Consider the following 22,537-nt stretch of genomic DNA (forward strand, 5'->3'; position numbering starts at 1 on the left):
TCCTTTGTACTATCTCTGTCAGGTGTCCCACTGTTGCTCTATATGCTTGGCTTCAGTTAGACAAATAAAATAAAGTCTTACTATTTGTTCTCACCAGGGCCTCTGGCTCTTCCCGCAACTAGGTTCTCAAGACTTCTGGTCTTTCTCTACGCTCTTTTTTCACAATGAGTTCTTAGAACTGAATTCAGCTCCTATTTTCTTGAATTTTTTTCCCCTTTGTTCTTAGTCTTTTTGCTTTCACTGTCTTCTGGGTCTGTCTTCTCTCAAGTATGATTTTTGTTCTTTTTCAGTTTGAAGTAGCTGTCGTCCTAGAGTAGAACACTCTGACCCAGGGTTAACGTTATCTATTAAAATTTATCTTTTGGCACCTACTGTGGTGGCAAAGGTCTGTTTTCCCAGTACTTAGGAGATGGAGGCAGAGGGATCTTGAGTTCTACAGACAGCTTAGCAAGCTCTTGTTTCAAACCCCAAAGGCTGGGGATATTCACTAAGAAACCAGTTTCTAGTGTAGAACAGGACTTTGGATTTGATCCCCAGCCCCAATACCAAACAAAATTGTTTTTTATTTTTATCTCCCTGATACAGATTCTTTCTTGAATTATGCTTATTTTCTTTTACATAATAACAACAAAAAAAAAAACCCCAAAGAATTGGGAAGGAAGATGCTTAGAGATAATGTTTATTATGTAAATGTAAAAAGTTTCAAGGATACACATGTGTGTCAGTAGTTTGATTTCCTGTGTACCCATCATAACTTTAATAACTGGCAACTTTTTGCTGGTGTTGTTTTAAATCGTTATAATTCTTGATTCCAACTCTAATTTACTCAAGTACTTTTTTTTTTTTTTTTTTTTTTTTGGTTCTTTTTTTTTCGGAGCTGGGGACCGAACCCAGGGCCTTGCGCTTCCTAGGCAAGCGCTCTACCACTGAGCTAAATCCCCAGCCCCGCTCGAATACTTTTTAAATATTTATCTTTAGTGGTTTTTGTTTGGGGGTTGGTTTGTTGTTGTTGTTGCTATTTTTTTTCCCTCTGAGACAAGGGCTCTCTGTGTAGCCCTGGCTGTCCTGGAACTCATTCTGTAGACCAGGCTGACCTCAAACTCAGAGATCTGCCTGCTTCTGCCCTGAGTGCTGGGCCTAAAGGTGTGTGCTACCACTGCTAGGGTAAAGGTTTCAGTTTATCAGTTTACCTACTAGTATATAAGGCCCTGTACATTTAAGTTAATAGATTATTATGTTTTTTAAATGTTTTTTTTTAATTTATTTATTTTATGTATATAGGTACACTGTAGCTGTCCTCAGACACACCAGAAGAGGGCATCAGATCTCATTACAGATGGTTGTGAGCCACCATGTGGTTGCTGGGATTTGAACTCAGGACCTCTGGAAGAACAGTCAGTGCTCTTAACCGCTGAGCCATCTCTCCAGCCCATGTTTTTTAAATGTTAAATGATTGTTTAACATCTTTCTCCATGTGCACAATGCTACTTGTATTGTGATTTAAATCTACTATATCATTTTCCCTCAGATATCCAAGTCTGCCATGTAGAACCATGTAGAGGTTGGTGGGCTTACACATATTCTGGTCAGAAGACAACTTGTGGAAGTCATTTTTCTGCCATGTACATTCATTCCTGGGGATTACACATAATTGTCAGGTTTGACATCAAGCACTTTTTCAGCCTGAGCAACCTTGCCAGCCATAGAGATTTTAATTAAGAACTTTGCCCTTTTTTTTTTTTCAATTTAAAATCTGTCACAACATTTGTAGCACAGTTTGAGAATATACTAGATAGGCAATGACTTTGACTAGATCTTGTGTCCATGCAACTATTTACCAGCAGCCCTATTTCTTTCCCTGGATAGTTAAATTTTACATTTGTAGGTAGCATTTGTTTTCAAAGACTTGGGACCTGGTTTTAAATTCCATTTTGAAAATTTATACATTTTTGGAAGATAATATATGTGAAACCTATAGAAACTACTCTAAATTTGTATTTCAGTTTTTACTATTTTAAAGTTGAGTGCTTTTTTAGTGACTTTTACATGTTTGTGTTTGACAAAAATAAATTTGTTTATTTAGACAGAGTCTATAATCCTGGCTGTCCTGGCACTCTTTGTGTAGACCAGGTTGGCCTTGAACTGGAGATCTGTCTGCCTTCGCTCTTCAGTGTTGGGGTTAAATGTGTACACTACCAGGTCTGGCTTCAAAATGAATTTTAAAGTTTGCTAATCTTTAACTAACTTTATTATAAAAGTAGTTCATTATGGAAAATAAGATGAAGCACATTCAAAACTCAAGTTCATAAATTTCTAAATTTTAAAATTACTACATTTTTTTTTTCTTTTCTTTTTTTTTGGAGCTGGGGACCGAACCCAGGGCCTTGCGCTTACTAGGCAAGCGCTCTACCACTGAGCTAAATCCCCAACCCACTACATTTTTTTGTTTTTGAGACAGGGGCTCCCTATGTATCTTTTTTTTTTTTTTTTTTTTTTTTTCAGAGCTGGAGACTACATTTTTTTAAATGTATGTTTGCCAGTCTTTTTTGTATGTGGTCATGGATTTGTTGAATTACATACAGTGGTGCTCTTTTTCTCCCCTCTGTCATACATTAGTTCCTTGTCATGGTAACATTCAACATTCTAAAGCTCATTTGCTGATTTCTAACTATAAATAAAACAACACATGCTTTATTTCAGGTAGTAGTCCTAGTGCATGCATTGTCATTTTTATGACATGAGATAAAGGCCACCAATTTTATCCAGATTGACTCAGCATGTTAATACTTTAAACTGAAGACTTAGAAGTCAGAGGGTAGGGTTCAAGATTTGAGTTCAGTCTTCGAACACTATATACTTTTGTTATTCTCTTCTCTGTGGGATGGAAATTTCTTAGAACCTAGGGCATGATCTTGCAAATATTACTGTTCCTCTTTCTTTGAGGTCTGGTCTAGAATAGATACTCAGTTATGCCAAGTATTACTTCCATTGCTGCAGGCCAGCAATTCTTTTTTTTTTTTTTTAAAGATTTATTTATTTAATTTATGTATACAAGTACACACCAGATCCCATAGATGGTTGTGAGCCACCATGTGGTTGCTGGGAATTGAACTCAGGACCTTTGGAAGAGCAGTCGGTGCTCTTAACCGCTGAGCCATCTCTCCAGCCCCCGAGGCCAGCAATTCTTAACTTATACATAATCTTATTACTGTGAAACATGCTACTTCAAATTTTGTTGATTTAGGTTGGGCATAAGTGTCACATTCGTTATAGTCCCAAGGTTTTGGGAGGCTAGTTGAATTTAAGAATTGATTAAAAAGTCTTTCAATTCATTAAAAAAACAGTCTTTCATAGAATTTAAGAATTCATTTTTAAAAAGTCATAAAAATCGCATGTTACCCAGAGTTACAGTCATATGAGGCTAAATTGGGCTGTGGAGTATTCCCTTCCAAGATAATTTCTTCCCTCGGCTGCTAGAAGGAAGTATCAGTTCCGTACCACATGTGTCTTGAGTGTGCTGCTAGTGTGGTAGCTGATTTTTCACTAGAACAAGGAGAGAGGAACTGGGAAGTTCCAGTGCCTTTATGAGCTAATGTTGGAGGCTGTACTGACATTTCCTTGTAGAAGTAAGTGCAAGGGAAGATGCATGTGCATTTGCGGGTCAACATCAGATGTCTTTGTCAGGCTCTCTCTGCCTTATTTTTTAAAGATTTATCTTATTACTTGTCCATGTACATGTGAATGTAGATGCCCCTGGGGGCCACAAGGGGCTGGAATTACAGGAGGTTGTGAGCTGCCCCTAACTTAAGTTCACTTTTATAATTCCTAACACTTGGATGTCTGAGGTTGGATGGTATTTATCCAAAATAGCAAGCCAGGACTAAAAGAAAATTTTTATAGTATCATAATATATGTGGCCAAAAAATTGCAACCCAGAAATATATGAAGAACTTAAAGAGGCAGGTGGATCTCTGTAAGTTCAAGGATAGCCTGGTCTACACAGAGACACCCTGTTCTGAAAAATGAGGGATGGTAGTGTTGGGGAACTTATACAACTCAGTAATACACACAGACAAACATACATACTGCAGTGGGAGAAAGTGCAATAGATACTTAAAATAGGTGAAGAGTCGGTAACGACAAAGTCTTACTAAACAACATCTAATCATTAGAAGATCAGGAATTAAGACCACAGTGGGGGTGCCGGCTCAGTGGTAAAGAACACTTGCTCTCGCAGAGGATCTAGGTTTGGCTCCCAGCATTCATAGTGGCTCATCTGCAACTCCAGTTCCAGTGGATCCAATACTCCACGGGGAACCCAGCACATAGAACACAGGGCATTTACATATATGCAGTTAAACACTCATGTATAAAATTTTTAAAAATTCTTAAAAAAAAAAAAACCACACCAAACCACAATGGGCCAGTATATATATACTGCCCACTATTGCTATAAAGAGACATCACGACCAAAGCATTTAACTGGGGGCTTGCTTACAGTTTCAGAGGTTTAGTCCATTATCATGTTTAGGAGCATGGCAGCAGGAGGCAGGCATGCTGCTGGAGAAGTAGCTGAGAGCTTCCTCTTGATTCACTGTTGAAGAGGCTCCTGGGACTGGTTTTGGCTTTTGAAACCTCAAAGCCCACCTCCAGTGACATACTTTCTCCAATCAGGCCACACCTAACTTTCAAATAATGCCACTACTTGATGACTAAGCATTTATATATGAAACTATGGGGGAGGGGTGTCGGGTCATTCTTACTCAAACCACCGTGATCTACCTTTTAGAGTAGCAAAAATTAAGACAGTAAAGACTGTTAGCCAGGCATTGTAATGTACCTAGGAGGCAGAGGTGGGTGGGGCTCTCAGTTTGAGGCCAGCCTGCTGTACATAGAGAATTCCATGCCAGGCAGCTGCATAGCAAGAGTTTGCCTTGAAAAACAAACAAAAGCCAAGACTGGTAATTCTAGGTGTTGCTAATGATTTGTAGTAGCTATAATAATTGTTCATGGAAATATATGACAGTATGCCACTTAGGAATATATGGTTGAACAGTTTCCTATAAAGTTAAAAGTGCATTTTTTAAATATGACCTAGCAGTTTTACTTCATTTAGAAGTAAATGTTCATCAACATGTGAGTTGTAAATCACAGTACTTCATTGTAATGGATGTCACTCAGCAGGAAATGAAACCATGGAGGCAGCTTAGTGGTACAGTGTTTGCTTATTATTTTTAAGTTACTGGATTTGAGGCAAGGCAATAGGGGGGTGTCTTTGTGATGTTTTTCTACCAGTAGGATATGCTTTTATGACCACTTTGCCATTTGATTTCTGTTTCTAAAGGTGTTTGTTAAGGTAGGCAGGCAAAAGATAACATGATTCCTTGTGACTGACTTGTCTCTTTTGATTGCAGATTCTCATAAACACAAAGATAAACACAAAGATCGAGAACACCGGCATAAGGAGCACAAGAAGGATAAGGATAAGGACCGGGAAAAGTCTAAACATAGCAACAGGTAAGGATTGACCAACAGGGTTCCTCACTCAACAGGGAGTTGGCATCTTTAGCTTCCATGGATAGGTATCAGTTTGAGGTGGGTAGCAAAGTAAGAGACCGGATCTGCTGTAGTTACTGAAGAGAATGCTTTGATAATTCAGGCCTCACTTAGGAAGTCATTGGTTAGATCTAGACGTACAGAGCAGGCATGGTGAGTTTTCTTTTAGTATGCATTTGTCAATAACTAAAGTATAAATGTATTTTAACAGGCTGCTTAATCAAACGTGCAGCACTTACCTTGGTAAAAGTGATTAGATGCCATTGTTTTTAAAACTATATTTATATTTTAAACTTTATATTTTAAAGCTGCTTCATTAGTTTGTCTCATTGTCAGCAGACAAGTTAAAAGAGAAAGTTTCTGTTCTTTTGTAATAATTGTGTTGTTTTGTTTTATCAGTTTTTTGAGATCTGGTTTCTTTGTATATACCTTAGCTGTCCTGGAACTAGCTCTGTAGGTCCTGCAGCCTGTGCCTTTTGAGTGCTAGGATTAAAGGTGTGTGCCATCACCACTCATCTGGGAATACATTTTTTATGTGTCATTAAAATAGCCAGTTTAATTTTTCTCTTATGAGGACAAATCCTGTATCCTTCCTGTTTTTCCTACCACATAGTCATTTCTTTTTTTTTCCTTTTCTTTTTTTTTTTTAGGAGCTGGGGACCGAACCCAGGGCCTCGAGCTTGCTAGGCAAGCGCTCTACCACTGAGCTAAATCCCCAACCCCCCACACATAGTCATTTCTTACAACTTAGTTTCCACTCTGTTTATTCTTAATATTAATCTTAGCACTTGTCAAGTTTTGCTTTTTGTGCATCTTATCTTCCTCAATTTACATTTGTCTAGCTAATAGTATTGTCTACCAAAATAGATGTGAGAGCAAAGAATACTGCCAACAATAAAGAAACAAATTTCACAATAATACATTAAATATGTGTTTCTATAGTATTATCAGAGCCTCAAAATATGCATACACATTAACTCAGAATTATGAAGAGAATTCATAATTATAGCCAATAGTTTTATTTTGTTTTTAATAATTGTTATTAGTACATGTAAAAAAAAATCTCCAAGGCTAATGGAGGCTTAAATCACATCAACCAGTAGCTGGGCGTGGTTGGCTAACACCTGTAACCTTAGCATTCTGAGTCTGAGCCAGGTGATAACCAGAAGATAGAGGCCAGATCTAGGCTACATGGTACAAGACACAAAGATAAAAAAGAATCAAGTGCAGTGTTGCACAACCTGACTTAATTGACATTTATAGAATGGTGACACCGAAATTTTAGAACTGTGTTCAAGTGAGGTACTGAGATAAATCATGTTCTTAGCTAGCCCCTCTTAAAATCATCCCTTTCACTCCTCCATGCTTTTTTTGGGGGCGGGGGGGGGGGGCACTTTTTCCTTCTAATATGCATAGTGCTTCCCTAGCAGGCTTTGGTTGCCTTCGTTCCTCCGCTATATTTTCCTTGTCATTTGCCTTTACCTTATACTGTTTATTGAGCCTTGTAAACTTCTTTTAAATTTCTTAGATACAACATGTTTCTGATACCACTAGGCCTTAAAATATGCTATGACTGTTTGTCTATTACTCTCCTCCCTATTCCCCTTCTATTAGGGATTAAACTGAGGGCCTTAAAATGCTAGACAAAACAGTACCACTGAACTATATATCCCTCACTCTCTTTTAGATTGATAGAGAGGTTGGGTCTCACCAAGTTGCCCGGGCTTGTTCTTGGTTCTGGTTCTGTAGGCCCAGGTAGGCCTGGAACTAGTGATTTTCCTACTTCCCAAGCATTGCTACACCTCCTGGACTTTCTTGTTATAGACATATTCTTAACATTCTTTTAGTATTATCTTTCTAACTATGTCATATTACTAATTCCCCCATTGAGTTATGTTCTGTGGTCCTCTGAATGTATTCTTTTCGTGGTGATTACTGTGTTTGGCTGTTAGGAATAATACTGCTGTGAACATTGATTCATGAACACATATTTGAAGCACTGTATAACTGAGCTATATCTGTAACCCTTAAATCAGTTTTATCCTGTTTGTTATGATGTTCTAGCTTATGTATAATGCAATAGAAAAGGTTTGGGTTTGGTATTTTTGCTTTTTGTTTTTTCCTTACCATGAAGAAACTTTATCATCAGTAGTCATTCCTTCATGCCTTCTGCCTTGGCTTCTTTTAGTACATTGTGACCTCAAACATGTAAGCCAAATAAACCATTTCCTCCCCAAGTTCCTTTTGACCACTGTTTTATCAGAACAATAGAAAGTAAACTAGGACAGAATAGTAATATTTTGCAGATCAGAGTTTTAAAAAAAATACTTTGAAGTAAAGGGACTGTTTTTCTAGCTCTCAAAGCATTACTGGGCTTGTAGTGTGTATGACCAGGCAGTCTCTTAATCATTCCTAATCAGATTTTCTTTAGTTTTAGGTAAAACAAAGGGTCAAGTTCTGTCATTCACAAGCTGCATCCTGATCTAAGCATCTTACCTTTTTTGCCTCCTTTTCATTTTTGGTTGACTTTGTGCTAAGAAATTTAGATAATGAGAGTGATGATGGCAATGTCTACAAAACCTAATAAAGGATCATATAGATCAATTTCAGCTGTCAGGTTTTGTGGTGGACTCTAACTCAGTAGTTAATTATTGATAAATCTGATTTGGAGCTATGGCATTTTTAAGGTTTCATGGTGGAGGCAACCTTTCTGAAGCCTGTGTAGCTCTGGCTGTCCTAAAACTAGTTCCGAAGACCAGGCTGACCTCCAACTCAGATATCCTCCTGCTTCTGCCCCTTAAGTGCTGGGATTGAAGGCATGTACCGCCACACCTAGCTCATGGAGACAACATGAAGCCAGCCACTGAAAATAATTAATGTTCACAAAAGGGTGAAAGGTAACGGCTAAAAAAGAGGTATCTGGTAGGCATAGTGGCACTTGGCTTGGGAGATAATGGCAGGAGGGAGACCAAGTTCCAGGCCAAACTAAACTATAACTATCTCAAATATAATTAAAGGGGCATTCCAGATGGTAAGAAAAACATGAAAAGGGTTGAGGGATGTATCTCTGTGGTAGTGTACCACCTAGAATACACAAGCCTGAAGTTTATTCCCCATATCACAAGGAGCAGAACATAAACAAGACATGTTACTATTGTAGCATGTATTTCGTTTCAGAAGGGATCCAATTTAGGTGGATACTTTAGTTACAAAGGGTAGGACCAAAATGTTGTCTGGAGATAAATTACCTACTGTTTAAAGAAATTAATTTAAAGAAGAGCTTGATTTTAAAGGGGGTGAAGAAGCTACTGGAAACAGTTTAGAAAGGGGGATTTATAATACAGAAAAGGTTCTTGTTTTGGATAATTGGGCAGCTCTTTATAAGATGGGTAGCCATGAAAAGACTATAAACCAAAATGCAATGGATAAAGAACTTAGATGGAGAAGGAAATAGAAGTTTAGGATGCGCATTGATTTGGTCATCTTTGGGAACATTCTCCAACTTGCAGACAAAGGAATAGTCTATTCTGCATGAATTTTCTGTAATTGCACACAGTATTTCTTTCTTGGCACAACTTGCAATGATTTTCTTCAGACAGCAAGTCCAAACTATAATAATAGAAAATTCCTACCTAGTGATAAATGGTTTATAAGTTTTGTATGTTTATTTGTTTTGAGATGGTTACCCAGGCTGGCTTTAATTAAAAGATCTTTTTGTTAGGATTAGCTACGTTTGGACATAAGTTTCAAATTTTATGACTTCCTGTCACCTTCAGGAAATTAAACCCAGGGACTTGATTCATCTGTCTAGTATATTCACAATACATAATTCTCATCCTGCTTGTCAATCATAATTGAAAGTTGTGTTAAATTTACCTTTATTCAATGCCTTCAAAGTGTATGCGTGATGATGCAGCAATTAGGATATACCAAAGCAAGCAGTAAAATGTTTCTGGTAAGTGGAAAGCAAAAGTTCTCAAAGGAGAGGTGAAAGATTGTGTTGAGAGCTACAGAAGATGGTGACTGTTGCTATTAATCCCTTATACCTAATTTACAGGTCAAATTTTATAGTAGATAGGCTTATATAAGGAACACAACCCTCACCTCCCCCCAACCCCCTTTGTGTATAGAGTTGGGTACTTTTTGGTGTCAGGCATTCACTACTGTGGTATTTCAAAGAGCAGATCCTTGTGATTTTGCTTAGTAGCCTAAAGATGACGGACGTTCAGCAATTGCTATGCTTTAGAGCCTTTTGAAAACTAGCTGCTGTGCTATTTTCTGGGAGACAACTTAAAGTTACCTGAAATTCTTTTATTTAAAGCATTTAAGTTTTACTTCACTGCCTGCTTTCTTTCCTTGTAAAGCCTTAATTTCTTCTGTGTCTTCAAAGCCTACTCATTCTCTTACAGGAATGCTCAAGATTCCATTGTCACCTTCAGTGTCTGCTGCTGTGCATAGTTGGCACATATTAGTGACTAAGGCCTCTTCTCAGAAGATGAGCAGATTTTTTCAACCTAATAGTGTTTGTTTTTTGTTTGCTTTGTTTGGGAAATAATAGAACAGTTAATCTCATGACTGGAGACAAACTGCCTGAGTTGAAATCCTCATTCTTTCTCATGAAATGATTCTCCCTGGGCAAGTTACTTAAGCATTCTGTGCTTTAATTTCCAGATGTGCAAAGTTTAGATACCAGTACTCATTTAGTGTTTTGTTGTAGCAAGATGTGTAGCAATATTAGGTGGTAATATTTTTGCTATTTGCTAAGTACTTTAATTGGCTATAAAATAAAGAAGAGATTTTGATTGCTTCCCATAGCCAACATCTAGCTTCCCAGAATATCAGATTCTGGGTTTTACAGGAGTTCTACCCTCCCTTTTTCCCTAAAGATTAATTACTTTTCTTTTTTTCTTTTTTCTTTTTTTTTTTTTTTTTTGGTTCTTTTTTTCGGAGCTGGGGACCGAACCCAGGGCCTTGAGCTTCCTAGGCAAGCGCTCTACCACTGAGCTAAATCCCCAACCCCGATTACTTTTCTAGTGTAAAAGAGAAATGCTTTATCTTCCTGTTTTATTGTCACCTCTTTGCTTGTCCTTTCTCTTGCCTTCCTTCTGTTTATCTAAGGTCTTTAAAGAAACCCTGGCCAATTTTCTCTTCAGTTTGTTTAGCTTCTCTGAGAGTCATAGTCTCATAATTGTCTATTTAGAAATAGCATGGCTACTTTCCCCCATCATCATCTTCATCATTAGTTGTTTCTTCTTCCTCCTCTTCTTCCTTCTCGTCTTCACCCTCTTTCTCCTCTTTTTTCCCCTCTTCCTCTTCTTCCCCTTCCTCCTTCTCTTCTTCCTCTTCCTCTTCCATTTCTTCCTCCTCCTCTTCTTCATGATCATCGTCTTTGGAATTCAGTTGTTTGAAGCATAAGACAAGAAAGGGCATTATGAAAAGAAGGTTTTAAGTCTTAGCTAGTTTAAAATGAAAACCTAGTTTCTGATATTCCAAGCAGATAAAAGTAAAGGAGACTTTGTTCCTTTAAAAAATAAGGTTGATATTTCATCCATTTTGCTGTTTGTTTCACAAGAGGATTAGTGCTCCAGGAGGATCTTTTGAGTTTTCTACATAGGTTCCCATTAGGCTTGCCCACAGAGAAAATAACAAATTGTGTTTTGTTTTACTTCCGTAGAGTGGTCTTGATATGCCATATTATTCCATTACCACTTATTGATTCCTTTAGTTTGGTGTCCTCATGAATAACAAAACTGAAATCCAGAGACTCATAGGTTCCCATCCTCTGATTGCCATAAGGTCAGTTTTCCACTGAGGCAGATTAGTTTTCTAATAACTTTCATTAAGAAAGAGAATTGAGAAAAGTGATGTAATATCTAAAGGAAGACAGAGCCCAAAGCATTCTTTAGTTAGCCATTCACATTTTCATCGGAAGTAATCACAAAGCTTTGATCCTTTCAAGTATTGAAGATTTCTATTTTAGAAAATATCTGCTTGGTGGCAAGATATTAATAACCTTAATATGTCAAATCTTAGTCTTTCAATACAGCACCAGTCTCCCTTAAATGAAAATGTTATATCTGGGGTTAAAGAGGTGGTTCAGCAATTAAGAAGAGTACTTACTGGGGCTGGGGATTTAGCTCAGTGGTAGAGCGCTTGCCTAGGAAGCACAAGGCCCTGGGTTCGGTCCCCAGCTCCGAAAAAAAGAACCACAAAAAAAAAAGAGTACTTACTACTCTTCAAGAGTACCCCAGTTCGATTAATTGCACCCGCATGCCAGTTCACAACTTTCTGTAACTCTATTCCCAGGGTATCTGACATCCTCTTTTCCTCAGATGTGGTGCAGACATACATGAAGGCAAAGCTCCTATACACAGTAAACAAATAAGTAAACAAATATTTTAAAATCCATTTAAGTGGAAATGTAATAACAACGTACAGGTGCTCCAAACTTCTAAATGGAAATGCTGAGTTTAACCCTAACATTGCTCCTCTGTAACAGAATTTGCATTAGTTTTTTTTTTTTTAGATTTATTTATTTATTATATATAAGTACACTGTAGCTGTCTTCAGACACACCAGAAGAGGGCATCAGATCCCATTATGGATGGTTGTGAGCCATCATGTGGTTGCTGGGAATTGAACTCAGGACCTCTGGAAGAGCAGTCGGTGCTCTTAACCACTGAGCCATCTCTCTAGCCCCATTTGCATTAGTTTTTAAATGACCATTTCCTCTGTATATAAATTAGTCTAACAGAAAATAAAACCTCTCAGAATTATTACAGAATTAAGTAAAATAAAGGTTGTAAAACCAAGTTCAGGCAGCCAGGTCTGGCTCACACCTTCATCCCAGCAGGGACCAGCAGATTCCTGTGAACTAAGGACAACCTGGTCTACATAGTGAGTTATAGGCTAGCCAGGGCTACATATTAAATCCCTACTAAAGCACACACACTACACATAGCCTGATATAACATCAAAAATCAAGTGCAGCGCTTGGTTAGAGGGTGGTGTAGGGAGAAGATTTGTCCATCCTTAGATGTCTGTGATTGCTTGCAGAGTTTATTTCTATGTAAAGTTTGTGTAGGAGACTAAGTTTTTAATTTTGTTACAGGTTTCTTTTTAATTACTATAGTACATAATAGAAGCTAAGCATGGTAATATCAAAAATATGCATATCATTATGTGTATGATACATAATGAGTCTAGTTTTAGTCTTTGCACTATATGAAGGATTACTTTTTTATACTAGTTATATGATAATTTTTTGATACAACATTGCACTTTGATAGAAACACATCATGAGAACACAATGAGTAGAGTGATTTCACTGTTGGTGAAATATGGTCTCTGTGTGTGCCATTCAGCCTTAATGAGCTGAAAGGTTTGCTGTGGGAACTTGCCATTTAATGTATAGCTCATGTAAATAACAGCTAATGAGTGCTGGAGGAGAATGGAAATGAGGGAGTATGTAAGCAATGCAAAATGGGCGTTTCCTCCCCTCTGTGACAGTGCCTGCATCCCTCCTACACCTGTCGTCCTGTATCTACTCGTCTACCTTCTGGTTAATTTTCTTAGAGTTTGTACTTATAACCCAGATGCCTACTTTTGTGCATAGTGGTAAGTGTAACAGTAGGTGATTTGACCTGTGTTCTGTGGCTTGGGTTAATTAAATGCCATATTACTTTTTGTCTTATTTTTATCTTCTTTATAGACAAACACCTTTTTAGAAAACAGTGTTTAGAGGAGACTTTTCTTGGGTCTCTTGAGATCATTGCCAGTGAGGTCTGCTTTTTTTTGCCCTGAGTGAAACAAGTGGCAAATGAGCTGACGAATCTTAACGTCTTGACTGTCCCTGTTGATTAAACTTACACAGTTAGCACCTACACGTGGGATGAGCCTCTGATTCAGACACTTGAGCTTGAGTTCTGTTTTGCTTAGAATAATCCTGCAGGGAGCAAGTGTCTTAACTCTTAACTGTTCAGTCCAGTACACTCCAAAAACTGACTATCCATATTGTTTGGCAGCATGTGGTTTTTTTCTTCTAGTCTTTTGTCTTTGTCTACATTTACAGGCAGATGGGGCATTTTGCTTGCCCAGTCTTGTTGGCATCAGTCAGGGGTATTCTGGATGTGTACTTATAATAATAAATATCCCTTAATAGTTACATAGTTTGATATAACATCTTCCTCTCTTGGTAATCATTTAGATTGTATCCATCTTCTCACTTTTGTTTTTCCTTTTGAGTACTATGGTAAGTACTAAAATAAACATCTTAGTAGGTAACATTATTTCCCTAAGAGAAATTTGTAGAAGATCTTATATAAACATGTATGATCATTTTAGTGACTCTTGCCTTGAGTCTGGCACAGCGAACAAATACCTTTTTGGGTAAGTTGGATCGATCCTCTTACATCAGTTGTGACTGTTGAAATAAAACTTTCACTGTATTTTTTATTGTTAGAAAGTTATAGAAGTAAGACTAAGCCTGCTGTATAATCTATTACCTTTCAAAGAATGTTCTGGAGTCAGTCACTCCCAGAGCTTCGACTTTGTGGTGCTGTAGAGTTTATCCACCTGCTCTGGAAGCTTAACTTGTCCTTTTTGTTTTAATTTCTCTTTCTTTTGATATGCTTTCTCTCACACTGGGTTTCTCACTTATTCTCTAAGACAACTCCCCAGTACCCTTGCTGAACACACTGGCCTAATTCAACAGCAGGGATTTTTTTTTTTTTTTTTTGTCTTCCTCTTTTCTCTTTTCCTCTGGAAGGTACTAAGATTTCCACTTCTGAATCCCTTTGTAAGTTCTTTTGTTAATAAGAGTAAGGACCCTAAAGTGGGAGCTCCAAATTCTCATGTAATAACTAGGCAACTATGAAGGCATCCTACAGATGCTCCTGTTAGGATAGGAAACAGGTGACCATGTTCAGGACTTTAGCGACTCTATTTCTAAGGGACTTGATTGACTGCTGAATCAACAAACACAAAGGGCCACCTTCCTTCTGGTCTCATTTGGCCCATGACACTGATAAAGGATCATGAAGCAAGGTTGTGCCACAGAATATTTTCTATTCCCAGTTGCTCGTGTGTTCCTAATACAGTAGTGCAGTCACACACTGGCTACACGTCTTTGTCCCTCCTGATGACGTGAGTGTTTCCTGGTCACACCCGGTATCTCATTTCATTTAAACCCTATAGCCAGCAGAGCAGTCTTTGAACCTTTCTTCAGGACTGTGTAAGCAGTCTAAGTTTTCATGGTGTGTGTCTTTTGAGTTGATCTTGTGGTTCTTACTCTAGGGTAACTTTTCATGTCTTATTTTTAACAGTGAACATAAAGATTCTGAAAAGAAACACAAAGAGAAAGAGAAAACCAAACACAAAGATGGAAGCTCAGACAAACATAAAGACAGACATAAAGACAGAGACAAGGAAAAACGAAAGGAGGAAAAGGTACAGAACTGTCCCTGCAGGGACGGGGACAAAGAGGGTTAAGGTGTACTTTTATTTTGATTACTTCAGAAATGGTAATGAAAGTAACTTTGCTCTATCTACCCTTGGCCTTGGGAATAAAAAGCTCTGTACAAGACCTCAGGGTTGGCAGGCAGTACTGTAGCTGTGCCCAGCCCGTGGCTTCTTGGCAGTGTATTCTAAATTCCCTACTCCCCCTCAAAAGGACTTTAGATTCAACATGTCTGAAACTGTGATAACTAAATTATTTAATACCATGTGTTTCACAATACAGTAAGTGTTTATTTTAAACTACAATGCGGATATAAAGTTTCTGGAAACATCTTTCTGTTTTAGGGAAAGTTTTGTTTTTGGAAGAAGGCCTAAAGCTTTACTGGGTCTCTCTTGATGAAAAGATTGAAGATTCTGGTGCTAAGTCTGTATTAGTTGCTAGTCCAAGTTTGACTAGCATGCAGGAAGTCCTGTGATTCCAACACTACCTAAACCTGTTGTGTTTGTGCGTACCTGTTATCCCAGCACTCGGGAGGTGGAGAGATAGGAGGAGTTGAAACTTAAGGTCATCTTGGGCTACAGAGTGAGTTCAAGGTGATCCCCAATCTGGGATATATACCCTGCCTCAAGAAATAATGAAGATTCTTGAATGAAAAACTCAGACACTGGGGAATAGAGACTGTGGACCAAGACATCCTTGTTTAATCCTGACTTGCAGTCCCCATCTTTCTCTGAGGTAGCCAGTGCATTGATCATTTTGTGTCTTTTCAGAGACCCTGTAGATAGGGAGCTGAGGGTCATCCCTTTGTGTGTATGTGTCAAGGTTTTGGAGTGATTTGTTTTTTCTAACAAAGTGAAAAAGAAGGCAAGTTGTAGATGGGGGGAGACACACACACACACACACACACACACACACAAAGTTTTGAGAACTTTCTTAATCAATTTCACCTAGAATTGTCAAAAAATAGCCTTGGGAAAGTGTCTTTTAGTTGATAAGAAGAGTCAGTGCAGGACCAAGATGTTCCAAAATAGCATGACATGGTCTTGGACTTCCTGCACCACTCAATGGCTGTGATTATCAGCACAAGACATGAACAATATTGAGCCTGTCAACATTCTGTCTTGGAGAAGAGACTCATAAAATCTCTTCCTTGAAGACTATCATCCATTAATGGTTTTTAGAGAAAGGAGAGATATTTTCTCAAGTGCTGTTGTCACTGGTGAGGTGCCTATCTATAGTCCTGTAAGCAATCCTGATTCAACTCAGTGGGACACCAAAAAAGAAGGAAGAAAAGACAAATCATTAGGAACAGGTAGATCAGAGTACTCCATATACTTGTATAAATGTCATAATGAAACCTGTTTTATGTATAATTAGTATATGCTAATAAATTTGAAGTCTCCCAAATTGATGGCAATATTCTTGAATAAGAGATTTTCTTCTCGTTTCAGTGTTAAATACTTTCAAAGCACCAACTAAGTGGCTGTGGTTTTTTTTGCAGATTAGAGCTGCTGGGGATGCAAAAATAAAGAAGGAGAAGGAAAATGGCTTCTCTAGGTAAGACCTTTTGCTATGGTAGCTTTTAAATTTTTTTTTATTAATTTTTATTTATATGAGTACAGTGTAGCTGTCTTGAGATGCACCAGAAGAGGGCACCAGACCCCATTACAGATGGTTGTGAGCCGCCAGGTGGTTGCTGGGAATTGAACTCAGGACCTCTGGAAGAGCAGTCGGTGCTCTTAACCGCTGAGCCATCTCTCCAGCCCCTGCTTTTTTTAATAAAAGGGTGACTGCATGGTGATCTCTAAGCTTTTCCAACATGAACTAGCCACCCTGATGGTTCAAAAAAGTCAGTATTAAGAGTATTTGACCTAGGACAACTTTGACTTTTTATACTTCTAGTTAGTGAGACTGAACAGCATTTATCCTGAAATTACTAGAAATGGAGCAGACTAACAGAATAAGATTTTTAAAAGTTGAAGTATGTACATACCACAAAATTTGTCACGATAGAATATATAGCTTATGGGCTTTTATTGTATCCACCTCACTACTCCTCAATATTTCAAAAGAAACTCCTTGGTAGTAATTATGGACTTTCTTAGTCTACAATGAATTCCTCCTTCGTAATATTGAGACATATATAGAACCTTATTGGACTTAATTTTAGGGATAAGTATATATTTAACTAGGCATAAATAAATTATATTACCTATAAGCCATTTTTTTTCTTTTGGAGCTGAGGACCGAACCCAGGGCCTTGCGCTTGCTAGGCAAGCGCTCTACCACTGAGCTAAATCCCCAACCCCTATAAGCCATTTTTACACTCTGCAATCCATCTGTTCTGTTTTCCTCACTTTCAGTTCCGTAATATAAGCCCAAGTCCCTCTAGATTGAGAAGACCATTTAGGATCACATTAAAGAACATCTTTGGAGTGTGATAACTCATTATTTGCTTTCACACATGACACTTAGGGTGGAACATTAACTCTGAACCAGTGGATGTTGTAGTGTTTCTTTTGGATCTCTAGGGCTTTGTAATTGATGGGGAATAGAAGGAGAAACAGCTGTAGAAGTGGCATTTGGGGATTGGGGGAAATATGCTGGAGTAGGACAGCTAATCTCTTTAAACATACAGAATTTGTTGTTGCAAGCAAATGGATATAATGCTTTTAGAAAGAAAGGACGACACATTATCTATACTTCATGCTGTGACTATATTTTGCATTTGAGACTAGATACTTATTCTTCAGATCCACTAGATCCACCACTTCATAGATGGCAGCTTTATTTGGGGAGGTTGTTTAATTTACTGAGTTAAGTAAGTGAGGTCTAATTCGAAGAGATGTGTCAAGCTAAGCTAGGAAAGAACATTCCTGTTTGTCCCTATTGTTGGCAATTCTCCTCCTCTCCCTCCTGCTCCCCTGTTCTCTCTCCTCCCCCTCCTCCATCATCATCATCATCATCACCTTCACCTTCACCACCTCCTCCTCCTCCTCACTATAAGATAGTTAACCTACATGATCCCTTATCTCATTGTTTGTGAATGGCAGAGTCTTCTGAAGTTCAGAGTGGCATGAACTCATATATAACCAAGACTGACCTTAACTCCTGCGCTTTCCTAATTGTTGGACGTGTTGAAATTACAGACGTGTGCAGTTGTACCCAACTTAATTTAAAAAAGAGAAAGTTAGATTATTAAATTTTATGTGTATGAATGAATGTTTTGCTCATGTATCTGTGCACTGTGTGCATGCCTGATTTCCATGGAGTTAAAAAATAAGGTGTTGGATTTCCTAGAACTAGAGTTAGAGGTGGCTGTGAGTGTCTCTGTGAGTTTAGGAGATAAATCTCAGCTCTTTTAGAAGAACAAGTGCTGAGCCATCTCTCCAGACCCCCAGCTTACACTTTCTAGTTAGTATAGGTTTCACTAATGTCATTGTCCTTTGCTCATATATTCCATATAAATATATATCTATTTAAATCTGGATTCTGCAAAGGAAAGGAAATGTGATATTCTTTTTTCTCCCTTGCCTTAAACCTCTCTCCTTCATACCCCCTTCTATTTTCATGAACATTTTAAGATCTTTTATTTTTTTATTTTATATGTATGTGAGTATTTTACCCTCATGTATTTCTATATTGCCATGCCCATGCCTAGTCAATAGAGAAGTCAGAAAAGAACATTGGATTTCCTGGAACTTGAGTTAACAGATGGTTGTAAACTACCATGTGGGTGCTAGTAATTGAATTCATGTTATTTGTTTTTCTGTTTTTCCCTGCAAATGACACAGTTTTACTTATGCCTGAATAAAATTCCTTTGTTCATATACCATATTTTCTCTATCCATCTACTGACTAGCATCTACACTAGTTCTGGATTTAGACTGTTGTGGATTTACAGAGCTCTGTCTGTGTTGTATGGTATATTAACAAAAGCTTCTCTTGGGTATACACCCAGTAGTATAGCTGGGTCATGTCATGATTCTGTTCTTAGGTATTGCCCTCTATAGGATTTCCTTAGTGGTTGTACCAGTTTACATCCTCACTAGCATTTTTTTTTCCCACAGTACTGTTTATTACTGAAGGAATTCAGGGCAGGAACCTAAAGATAGGGCAGAGGCCATGGAGGAGTGCTGCTTACTGGCTCGCCTATCATGGCTTGCTCAGCCTGCTTTCTTGTAGTGCTCAGGACCAACAACCCAGGGGTGATCCTACACACAAAGGGCTGAGCCCTCCTATATCAGTCACTAATTAAGAAAATGCCCTACAATTTTATCTTAGGGAGGCGTTTTCTTAGTTGAGGGCCCCTCCTTTCAGGTTCTCTAGCTTGTGTCAGGTGGACATAAAACTAGGCAGGGCACCTACTCTGTGCTATTTAACACAGTCTGACATTCTAGTAATTAGTAACTAGCTGGTTTGTTTTTTTTGTTTTTTGTTTTCCCTCTTTATTTAGTCCACCACGAATTAAAGACGAGCCTGAAGATGATGGCTATTTTGCTCCTCCAAAAGAGGATATAAAGCCACTGAAGAGGCCTCGGGATGAAGATGAGTACGTGTTTCTTCCTTTCTGATTAAAAGGGAATGCTTAAAGAAATTTCAACTTGAAAAGAATGTTTGTTGCTGCCTTATTACTGATGGTAAAAAATTGGGCAAGGTCACATAATCTCAGGAAGAAAAAAATCACTTTCTCTCTTAGAATCTACCAACACTTTGCAAAGAGAGACTAGGAAAGGCTGAATAATTGAGAGGGCGAGGAAGCACTGACTGCACTGTGGAAGGACATAAAGCTAATTGTTTGTCTACTTCTGATTTGTTGTGTGTGTGTTTTCCCATTCCCCTCCTTTGGTGGTAGATAAGGGCATAAACTACATTCAATATTGAAAATGTAAAATTGAACTTTTTGAAGTTGTAGAACTTCATTCGGAGTGCCTATTCTAAACATAGATGTTCATTGAGCTTGATCTAGTTAGTTTTAGTTTGGTCATTTGGAAGAGTTGTTTTTTAAATAATAAAGTTTATAAAACATTGAAAAAATGAATTATAAAAGAAAAGAGATACTTCAAAAATTTTTAAAAAGAAAAGGCCAGAGCCAGGCAAGATGGCACCCGCCTTTAATCCCAGTACTCAAAAAGCAGAGGCAGGTGAATCTTAAGTTCAAGGCCAGCCAGATCTATAGAGCAAGCTCTAGGACAGCCAGGGCTACACAGAGAAACCCTGTTTTGAAAAAAAAAAACAAAAAAACAAAAAAGAAAAACAAAAGGCAAAGGTTTTAAGAATAAATATGTGTATATCTATAGTAAATAAAAATATATTAATTGGCATTTGTGGTTAGTAGACTGGCTTATGAGAAATGGGTTTGCTAAGTAAATTAATTTATGGGTTATGTGTAATGTGCTTTTTCTTATTAAAAGATAATACATGTTTAGTATAAACATTTCAGATCTTACAGAATTAGTGAAGGATAAACTATCTTAGTGCCTTGGAAGTTTTTCAATTTTGTACCACAAGAAAATTGAGAACTTTTTTGTTAGAGATATAGCTCAATTGGTAGAATGCTTATCTACCACACAGAAAGCCGTAGGTTGATCCCAGCACCTTATAAAACGGGGTGCGGTAGTATACACCTCATATACCAGCATGTGGGAAGTGGGGGCAAGAGGCTCGGAAACTCACTCATTCTTGACTTCATAGTGAATCTGAGGCTGGTTTGGTCTACCTGAGACGCTACCTCACTTCTCTTTTCTTCTAGGATCTATGCCTTTTGATATATAAGAGAACCTTTAGTGTACAGAGATAGTGATGTTGATATTATTCAAGGCTTACATTTACCTCTTTCCTCGATTCATCCAATGATAATGTACTCTATTTTATTAGTCTGAGTATGTAGCTTACTAGATTCTAGGAATAGTCACCAGATTTAAGATAGAATGCTGAGGCTGTAGCACAGTTGATAAAATGCTTACTTTGCAAGCATGAGTTTGATCCAGAGCCCACATACAAGTTTTAGGTGTGGTTGAGCATACTAGGGCTGGGAAAGGCAGAGACAGGAGAATCCCTAGGGCTTGCTGGCTATTTAGTCTAGCTTAGTGAGCTCCATGCTCCTGAGAAACCATGTCTCTAAGGAGGCTGAGAATGTTCTTTAGGAGAACAGTACAAGTTGTCCACATGAATATGAGTGCTTGCTGTTCTCAAGAACCCGTTTGTTTGCCAGCATCCATGTCAGGCAGCTCCTCATAGCATTACATCTATGGGTCTCTATCTGTTTCTGTCTTTTAGCTTTATTTTATTTCTTATTTTATGTCTATGATCCTGAACATGTATATGTGTACCATATGCATGCCTGATACCCACAGAAGCCTAAAGAATTCATCAGGTCCTCTAGAACTGGAGTTACAGATAGTTGTGAGCTGTCCCATGTGGGTGCTGGTCACTAAGTTGAGGTTCTCTGCAAGAGCAGCCAGTGTTTTAGCAGCTTGAGCACCTCTCCAGACCTTAATCTCATCTTCACTACTGTAGAATGCCCAGCAAGAGTAAGAGCAGTCATATCTGCCATAGGTACTTCAAAGAACTAGGAAATCCTAATCCTGTAGGCGAGAACTCTTGAGTCCTAGTTGCATTAACTGCATATTTATGTTCCCCTTTCTAGTGCTGATTATAAGCCTAAGAAAATTAAGACAGAAGATATCAAGAAGGAGAAGAAACGAAAACTAGAAGAAGAAGAGGTTAGTAAAAGGTTTTGAGGTTTACATTTCTATAAAGCAGCCTTAAAAAACATGAGTGTTTTTTTTTAATTGTGTGTGTTTGTGTGTGCACGCACATTATGATGCACATAAGGAAGTCAGAGGACAGCTTTGAGAAGTCAAGTCTCCTGGAAATTGAACTGGGGTTCTTAGTTTTGACAGCAAGTACCTTTAACTGTTGAGTCATCTCATTGGTCCTAAAATAGCTCTTGACGTCAAATGAGTTTTAGAACTTTTTTCGTTTGTTGTAGTAGTAGGAGCAGGGAAAAGTTTTACAAACAAGTTGTGGCTGTGACACTGAGTGTGCTAAGATTTTGAAGTGTCTGGGGTATCAGCCACCCTGAGTAGTCTACTCTGTCTATTCATAGCTTGTGTTGATACTGATAGAGAAAGTGTGCCACCTGTAGGTGTACAGAATGGTGTTCATAAGAAACATTTGATTTATCAACTCCGAAGATTCTGTCTTTTTTTTTTTTTTTTTTTTTTGGTTCTTTTTTTCGGAGCTGGGGACCGAACCCAGGGCCTTGCGCTTCCTAGGTAAGCGCTCTACCACTGAGCTAAATCCCCAGCCCCCGAAGATTCTGTCTTAACAATATTTCATGCCCCATGAAGCATGCTCTTTGCTCATTTTAAAGAACCGCCCTGATTTAAAGTCCTTTACTGAGTGCCCTTTTGGTTGTAGGGCAAAATCTAAGCTCTGGGGCATCACTCCTCCATCTGGCCTCTGCTTCTTGTGAAGATTTTGTTCCTCATGAGCTCACCTTACTCTGGCCACACTGGC

At 38.2% G+C, this 22,537-nt stretch overlaps 1 protein-coding gene across 2 annotated transcripts in view; it reads left to right on the forward strand.

Annotated features, from left to right (window-relative positions):
- Top1 (DNA topoisomerase I) overlaps positions 1–22,537 on the forward strand; it is an 82,639-nt gene that overhangs the window by 20,520 nt on the left and 39,582 nt on the right. Inside the window, 5 exon segments of one of the 2 annotated variants that reach the window (NM_022615.2) lie at positions 5,415–5,517; positions 14,880–15,003; positions 16,515–16,570; positions 19,470–19,565; positions 21,663–21,738. In NM_022615.2, coding sequence (NP_072137.1) covers positions 5,415–5,517; positions 14,880–15,003; positions 16,515–16,570; positions 19,470–19,565; positions 21,663–21,738 — 455 coding nt within the window. 2 annotated transcript variants of the gene reach the window in all.

This window comes from Rattus norvegicus, chromosome 3 (genome assembly GCF_021556685.1).
Source record: "Rattus norvegicus strain SHRSP/BbbUtx chromosome 3, alternate assembly SHRSP_T2T, whole genome shotgun sequence".
Classification (NCBI taxonomy): domain Eukaryota; kingdom Metazoa; phylum Chordata; class Mammalia; order Rodentia; family Muridae; genus Rattus; species Rattus norvegicus.